This window comes from Eurypyga helias, unplaced genomic scaffold (assembly GCF_000690775.1).
Source record: "Eurypyga helias isolate BGI_N326 unplaced genomic scaffold, ASM69077v1 scaffold7856, whole genome shotgun sequence".
In the NCBI taxonomy this organism is placed as follows: Eukaryota; Metazoa; Chordata; class Aves; order Eurypygiformes; family Eurypygidae; genus Eurypyga; species Eurypyga helias.
Genome location: NW_010258514.1, coordinates 9,167 through 17,571, shown reverse-complemented (window position 1 = coordinate 17,571; position 8,405 = coordinate 9,167). Strand labels below are relative to the sequence as shown.

The 8,405-nt window shown below is 52.5% G+C and overlaps 1 protein-coding gene across 1 annotated transcript in view; it reads left to right on the top strand.

Moving 5' to 3' along the window:
• Positions 1–1,016: 1,016 nt before the first annotated feature.
• The window catches only part of LOC104511657 (phosphofurin acidic cluster sorting protein 2-like), a gene marked incomplete at both ends in the record, with an annotated part of 15,514 nt that continues 8,125 nt past the window's right edge, over positions 1,017–8,405 (top strand). Inside the window, 2 exons of the mRNA XM_010154362.1 lie at positions 1,017–1,104; positions 4,794–4,883. Of these exons, the coding sequence (XP_010152664.1) occupies positions 1,017–1,104; positions 4,794–4,883 (178 nt within the window). The remainder of the gene's footprint in view (positions 1,105–4,793; positions 4,884–8,405) is intronic.

Genomic DNA, 8,405 nt, shown 5'->3' with positions numbered 1-8,405 from the left:
GAGGAGGCGGTAGAGGTGCGAGTCACCCTGCAGTGGTGACTGGCACTGGGGCGGAGGTCTGTAGTTCAAGTGCAGGCTTCAGTCAGTGACATTTGTGCTGCTGCTGCCTGGGCACATGCCCAAATCCAGTGTCAACTCCTCTTCCCTTCCCATCTACTGCTGGACCCAGCCTCTTCATGAACAGCTCTGATGACGTGATCAGGGGCTTGCTAACATCCCATGGCAGAGACCAGGGATGCCGTGGGGTAGGGACCTGCCCCAGAGGCAGTGCCGGCTCCTGGCCAGCGTGAGGGATGGCGTCTGGTCACTAGAGCCCACCCAGCAGCTTTCTCTGGCCTCTGCTTTTCTCAAGCTGAGGTGCAAACAGCTTTTAACCAAAACAATGCAGCATTGCCTGGGTGAAGAATGTGATTTACTTGCATATGTGTGGCATGTGAGTGCCAGGGCCAGAGGGCACCGCTGGAGACCTCTCCTTCTTTCTTTCTTTTTTCCCTTTCCCACTAGAGATGCCTGAGCCACTTGCTAGCACTTTTGTTTGGGGGTGAGGAGGAGAGCGCGTGGGTTGACAAGAGGAGGTGGGAGTGAGATCTTCGGGAGCCAGGAGTCTGAAACTGAAAAAGCCAGCAATTTAGGAAAGCTTTGTAGGCAAGTTTAAATTTAGACTGACCCAATGCTTTTATATTGCTGGAATTTAATTCCTCTGACCCTAAAACGTTTGGTCTGACTCGGAGCAAGAGTTCCCAGGCTGTGGATGTGGAAGTCTGTCACGTGGCCGTGGGTCTGTATCACAGAGATGTACCCCTGTCCACCTTGTATTTGTGAAAGGCTGGAGAAATTCAGTCTGAAAAGCCAGGGAAGCCTCACCTATTTCTGTTGTCTTCATGTCTGTCAGTGTGTGGCTTGTGTCTGGCGCCTGTTCCCCCTCAAACTGGGATACCGCTGGGTGTAAAAGCTGTTCAGAGCTTTTCCTTTTTCAGGCATGATTATAACTGTTTCTCTTCTGTTCCTGTTTGCAGGTTGTGCAGCTTGACATTAAAGAAACTGGTAGTCTTAAAGGAATTGGATAAGGAGCTTATTTCTGGGGTCATTGCTGTCAAAATGCAGGTAATTGCTGCTCAGTTCTAAGAATTAAATGTGGTGTTTGATTAAAAATACTGGCATGTGCCTAAACTGAGCTTCACCTCCACATGAGGGTCCATTGCAGCCACCGGCTTCTTCCGAAGCTCATCGGGGCGTTCTGGATATGTGGAGAGTCTCTTCGATCCTTCCCCCACGGTCCTACTGCGTTTCACTGTTGTAAGCGAAGAATATAGTTCGCTGAGGGCTCAGCATGAGCTTATCTGTATGTAAAAATGCTCTTTACAGATCATATGCTGTCACCTCTTCTTCCTGAGCTATCGCTAAATCCAAGCCCAGTTCTCTATTTAACCTATTTTTCTCTATTTTTATTTATATATCTCTTCAGCTCACTTCAGGGCTGAGCATCTTGGTAACATGATCCTGGTTTTGGGGTTCTGGAGTCAGGGCCTTTCTCTGCTGATGGGCAGCTCTGCTATTGAGTCCAAGGCATTTAGTAGCCAGGTGCTTGTCAGTGGGTCTGTAGCGTGCCTGTACGTTCACTTGTTTCCATAAAATACAGCTGTCATCTTGGGTAAATAACCCACTTCACAACGTACGTTTGGTGCCTCCATGTAGGTGACGCTGCCTGGAGGGACGCTGGGAAGGAAGGGGACTCGGTTGCACGGTGTGTCACAGCATCGGCTCGGCTCACGTGCTCCCACCACTGCAACTGCTCAAGCACTTAATGAGTAAAAGCCTAGAAGAGCTATAAGTAGAAAAATACCATTAACCATGCTGAAAAGCAGCTGCTTTTCAAATAAAGAGCCAGTCAAACCCCTGCAGAGAGAGCTGGTCATGTCAAAGCACACAAAACCGAGCTCGGGAGGTGAACTCGTGAGGGCTCTGTGGTGCACAAACACGTAGCTGAGGGTTTAGCTGTCATCCCTCATCTCCGTGAGCAATCCAGCTGGGCTAAAAACGTGTCCCCGTGTTGGAGGGGGTTCACGCACCCACAGCAGGGAGCAGGAAGGCAAGGAATGGTTTCACGCACCTGGATTTATGGGAGCCTCAGGAGCAGCACAGCTGTGGGCTCCCAGGCTGTCAGATCGTGTTTATCAGAGCCGAAAGCTCCCCATGTGTTTGTACTCCTGGTGCTGGACGCATTGCTGTAAGGGCGTGTCAGTGAATGATCAATGCCCAGGGCGCGTCAGACTTGGAGAATCCAGGACCTTTTACGAGAGCAAAACCTTCACGCCTTTTCCTGTCCAGGTTATTGCTGAGCGCTTAGGCTCGTTACGGTGAGAGCTTGCCCGGGACCTGCAAGTCCACGGGGAGTTGTAACACACGGGACTCCCTTGTCTGCTCTGGGTACGTGCCGTGATCTGCCCTGCTGCGGTAATTCCGACGCTGGAACCTGAGCAGTTCTTCCGCGCTCCTCTCGACGCCAGGGCAGATCCCTGGAGAACTGGAAGGCAGGAGGACTTGCCTTGTTTGGGGTGCTCGCCTGCCAAGTCCCAGGCGGCAGCTCGCCCCCCCAGGCCATATCAAGGCTTTTTGTGTCCTTGCTACGTCTGTCCAGTTGACATAGAGGGGTGGAGTGACCTCTGTCCCAGGGTGCCCCTTGTGATCAGAGGGCTGGAGCCCCTCTCCTATGACGAAAGGCTGCAAGAACTGGGCTTGTTCAGCCTGGAGAAGAGGAGGCTCCGAGGAGACCTCATTGCAGCTTTCCAGTACCTGAAGGGGGCCTACAAGGGTGCTGGGAGAGGACTTTTTACAAGAGCCTGTAGTGATAGGACAAGGGGTAATGGGTATAAATTGAAATCAGGGAGGTTTAGATTAGATATCAGGAAGAAATTCTTCCCAGAGAGGGTGGGGAGGCACTGGAACAGGTTGCCCAGAGAAGCTGTGGATGCCCCATCCCTGGAAGTGTCCAAGGCCAGGCTGGATGAGGCTTGGAGCAACCTGGTCTAGTGGAAGGTGTCCCTGCCCATGGCAGGGGGGGTGGAACTAGATGGGCTTTAAGGTCCCTTCCCAACCACACCGTTCCGTGATTCTATGATTCTATGATTGTGCTGGATCAGCACCCCTATTTCTTTGTGATTTAACGACGGGTCCGCAGCGCTGCAGCTCTGACACGGGCAGGTTTGAAGCCCCGTTATTAAAAGTCCCTTTACAGCTTGCAGGTTGTGATGCTGCTGCTGACAAGCTCTTTCGGGGACGCTTAATTTGACAGCCCCTGGGTTTCTGACGCGGCTGTTGTTTGAGGCTGGTGATACTGGATCATCAAATACATGATCTCTGTCAGATGACACACTGCCTGTGTATGGGGAGAGGTGTCAGACGCTGGCGTCCTTCCAGGGGGGTGGCTGAACTCAGACCTAATGAGAGCATCCTACCTGCATTTCCCGAGTCTCCTTGCAGCCTCCCGAACAGTGATGTTCAAAGCGTTGTCAACTCTATTTTCTGAGCTGTTGCTCTATTTATCTGCTCCAGCCTTTTAAAGGCAGCTATATTTGGTCTTTCATTAGATTTCGAGTTGCATAACAAGTCAAGGAAGATTGCTGCTATTCGGAGCTTTGCACGGTGGAACAGATGCTGCCGTTGCCAGCCGGGAGGCTAGCCGTGCTCTACTTGCACACGTGCTGCTTTTCCTGGGGGGGAGCATCCCGGTTTCTCGCCCTCCTCTGCTGTCTTCTGATCCGCCGGAGCTTAGGCACCTTGGCTTTGGCACAGGGGAGCTGGCGCTGTGTTGTGCAGGAGCCCAGGCACCGCTGCAGATCGCAGCGTTGGCTCCTGGTGACGCGTCCGGGGAGGAAGGGATGTACCCGAGCGTCTGCTGCGCTGTCATCTCAGGATGCTCGTTGAGGCTGGTATGGGCAGACCAGATTTTCCTTTGGATGTAGCTGGGAGGTGTTTACCCCCTCCACAGTCTATCTCCGATTTCCCAGATGCTGCTTTTTTGAGAGCTACAGCTGTGTGCTTCAGCCCGTCTGCACAAAGCCAGCTCTGCAGCCTCAGCAGAACATGGGGCCGGGGACTCTGAAACTTGCCACTGGGTTTGAACAGCGCAGAAGGATTTGCTAGGCAGCAGTCTGTCCTGCTTTCCTGCTGGCTTTCCCTGAAACATTCCCTGAAATCAAGTGCTGCACAGCAAATAGCCCAGTGACTGGGGTACAGCAGCCCAAACAGGGTTGATCTGGAGTTGCCCTGTAATCCTCAGGTCTCTGGGCTCCACTGCAATGCTTAATGGATTTTTTTTCTTTCATAGCCCCAGCTCACAGTTGTTGAAACAGGTTAAAATCCCCGCTTTCCCCAGGGAGGGGTGCGTGCACAAAGAGAGACCGGTCTGTCGTGGCTGAGGCCGGAGATTGAAGCAGGATGCTGCGGCCTCCAAACCCAGGATGAGATGAGCCTTGTACCTACTGGCTGAAGTGAAAACAGGAGACTTGAACTCGAGGGGTGGGGGTTGGCGTGTAGCTTTGAATGCCGGGGTTTGGCAGAACAAAAGCCGCTTTGTTGCGGTTGGGGACAGTAAATATGCCCAAATCTTTATTAGTCAAATATCTCCCTTTCATGTCATTAATATTTCACCGAAATGCAAAGTCAGACCAGTCTGTTCCCTTTCTCTGTAGTAGTTCCTGAGGATGTTTCCTGGTTTTCAGTAAATAAGACTGGGATGGGATGTAAGGGCTGGCTTCTGGGGAATTCACCCCATGGATTTTGTTTTCGTGCAGGGCTCCAAGCGCATCCTGCGGTCTCACGAGATCGTATTGCCCCCGACCGGACACGTGGAGACTGAGCTTGCGCTGACCTTCTCGCTGCAGGTAAGGTGCGATGTGGCCTCGGGGAATGTGCTGCTGGACTTGCTGCTTTGCAGTGAGCAGAGGTGTATTGTGGGTCTGAGGTGTGGGTCATGAGTCTGATCCTTCCAGTGCTGACAGAGATGCTTGTTCTTCAGGCAGTCGCAGCCACTGCTGAAGAGCCAAGAGATCCTTCCAGGATCTGGGAAAGGTGAATCGCACTAGGAAAGCTGCTGTACAAACCCTTCGAATAGTTCTTGGGGCCAACCCTGCACCGTGGAAGGGCAGATCTCTCATCCTGACTAGTCTGGGGGGAACAGGCAGGGTAGACACTAGCTGCAATTTGCATCTCCTCACTGCAATAACACAAATCTGTCTGCACTGCATCTCATCACTGAGCGCCTGGAGCAGGGTGCTGGTTTGCAGCTTTAGGGGACCTTCCTTGCTGTGCACCCTGTGTTTGGAGCCCAGGATCATGAGGACTTTGCAGTCTGTCCTCTTTGTGTTATGGCCATGGCAGGAACTGGAGCGGAGCAGGATGCTCTTTCATTGCCTGCCCTATGAACGGGCACCGGAGGGAGGCAGCCGTGGGGGTTGGCCATCTGGACTATCTGTGTTTTGGGCCTGTTTGTTGGATCTTGACTTAAGAGTTTGATCTAATAAGGAGAAAGGCTCTGGTGATGATGCGAAACAGACCGGTTGTTACTCTGAGACCTGAGCAGACTCGAAGCAGGTAAGGTTCCCCTGCAGACGGATGATAACCCTGCAGCTGCCTGGAGGATGTGCAGATGGTGGCTGCTTCTGATTCTGTGCTGGTGCAGCCCGCAGTCGGGGTTACCTGCAGCAGTGCAGCCCCTTTTCTGTGAACGTGAGCCACGTGCCGGGAGTACATATGCTTGGATCCTGGGACTGCAGCTTTCCTGTGGCTGGGAGCAGAGCCGTAGAGTGAGCCAGGTCTCCCTCTGCCAGTCCTGTGTCAGCAAGGAGCAAGTATTTCTTCAGATCTTTTCAGAATTAATTGGGAATATGGGTGTTTTTGCTGGGACTCAAAGCTGCAGCAGGATGCAGAGCACTGTTGCCTTTAACGTATTTCCCTTGACGGGGTTGGGAATTGAGCCAGAATAGAGGAGAGGCACGCCCGTGACACTGAGCCTTCACAGAGGTGAGCAAGCTTAATGCAGAGAGATGCTGCTGGTGCTGCAGGAAGGATTGGTGGTCTTGGATGCAGTAAGGCCTGGGAAGCCTTCCTGAAATAGCACAGTGGGATTTTTATGGCAGCGTTTATTGTTTCTTAATTGGACCATGGCTGGAAGTTACTCCAAGCTAATAACTGCAGCTTAAGCCAGATACAGTCTGAATTTAGTGCCTGGGATGTATGTAAGAGTGGTGAGGGGCCACAAAGCAAAAGCATGTGGATGTCACAGCACAGGAAGGTCTCGGTGTCTTGCAGCAGCCAGTGTGTCCATAAGACACCGTCAGCTCTTCAAACTGCACACCTTGCTTTGTGCTAGCTGTCTGGATTGGCAGCCCCTCGTAGCTTCACGGTCACCGTCTTCTCACCTGCTTCTCCTGCATGAAATTCATGTCGTTGCTCAGAGCGTTGCCTTGCCGCAGCTGAGCGGGAAGGGTGATGGTGCTGGCTGGCATAACAGCGAGCAGCCCATCGTGTCCGGCGGGCATCAGCTCCAACAGGAGGGAAGAGTTTCCTGTTGCTGTCACACAGCTGGGTAAGACTGGAGTTAGCAGTGTGCCTGACCCTGTTTTGCCTTGCTAGGCCACCCCTTGGGGCAGGTGAGCTACCGTCACCCTTGCTGCTGCTTCTCCTGACCCTCTGTGGGTTTCACAGGATGGAGTGAAATTCCCCAGGTTGTCCAAACACAACATCCCAGCTCTCTGGAGCACTTAATTCCTTTCCAGGTGGAAGGTATTACATCAGGGGGGCTTCAGAAAGAATGTCTTGCCCTGACTCGCTGTTCTGGTATGGGATGCCCCCCTCTTCTCACCCCTAAGCTGCCTTGGGGTGCTTGGTGCTTCCTCTAAAAGCCTTGGTTTCAAATGTTTTGAGCCCAACTGTGTCATGGACTGAATATTGTTGAAAAGTTTGGGCTGAAACCACTCTGTAGGGTTGATAAACCATGGCTGGTGTTAAAAACAGCTTGTTTGTGCTGTGGAAATGGCTCGGCTTTTCTTCTGGAGGCCCTTGCTTTGAACAGAGGAGCTGAGTGACCCGAGTGTCTCTGTACCTTTCTTCTATCATCTCTGTGAATGCTCATCAGAGGTGGCCAGGCAACACACCTTTGAAAAAACACGTTTATGGCCTTGAGCTGTCCAGTTTAATCCCTAAAAACTACACATGTTGCAGTCACGCTGGTCTTGGGACCAAGTGCGACTCTGGGTTTCAGTTGCAGGCTCACACTTACGCAGCCTTGGTGTGACCAGAGTGCCTTGAGCTGAGGGCAAGGTGTCCCTCTCCCCTGCTGCTCTTCCAGCCCCTGGAAGGGCCCTCAAGGCAAGGAGGTGGTAGATCTGAACGCTTTTTGACACCCTCTTGCCCCTTCCCCCTAATAACTTTCTCCCATCCTTGTTTAGGAATGTTACTTGTCTGTGAAGTCAGAGGCCCCGTTGGTGTCTGGATGTAGCTGGGTTTTGAGGTTGTGTTTTAATTAGGTGCACTGCTGTCCCTCCCTTCTGCGGGGCTGCTTCCCTGTGCCATCACAGGAGATCTTGCCCTTGCAGAGAAATCACTTAATTAGTATTAAACTTGTTTGTGTGGCCACTGCTCCCAGCTCTCTGTGGTGCAGTCAGGCTTGCCCTGGACTGCAAATTAATATCTCGGGGTTTCTGGTGGCACTTAGCATTTAGCAGGAAGTTATTTTCATAATATCCCAAGGTGGGGGGGAAAAGAGGTAGGTCTTGACTGTGAGAGCAGCATCCTTCACTCGGAATGTCCTGCTTGAAATCCCTGCGGTTAGGTTCTCCCATCTGCAGGTTACTTAGTGCCATGCCTTTGGAGCATGTGTCCCACTCACTTCTCAGGATGAGACTGGTCATGTGGCTGCTGGCAGGAAGTTATTTTCATAATATCCCAAGGTGGGGGGGAAAAGAGGTAGGTCTTGACTGTGAGAGCAGCATCCTTCACTCGGAATGTCCTGCTTGAAATCCCTGCGGTTAGGTTCTCCCATCTGCAGGTTACTTAGTGCCATGCCTTTGGAGCATGTGTCCCACTCACTTCTCAGGATGAGACTGGTCATGTGGCTGCTGTGTCTTTTCTTGAAGACTGCTCTTGCATGGCTTCCCATCCCTGGAAGTGTTCAAGGCCAGGCTGGATGAGGCTTGGAGCAACCTGGTCTAGTGGAAGGTGTCCCTGCCCATGGCAGGGGGATTGGAACTGGATGGTCTTTCAGGTCCCTTCCAACCCAAACCAGTCTGTGATTCTTCCTCCCGCAGCCGGTGAGCTGGGCCCTGGGGACTGTCAGCGCTCCGGCGAGTAGCCCAACAGAAGGCAGGACCTGGCTGCACTAACGCTGGGCAGATGAGCGAGGTGAG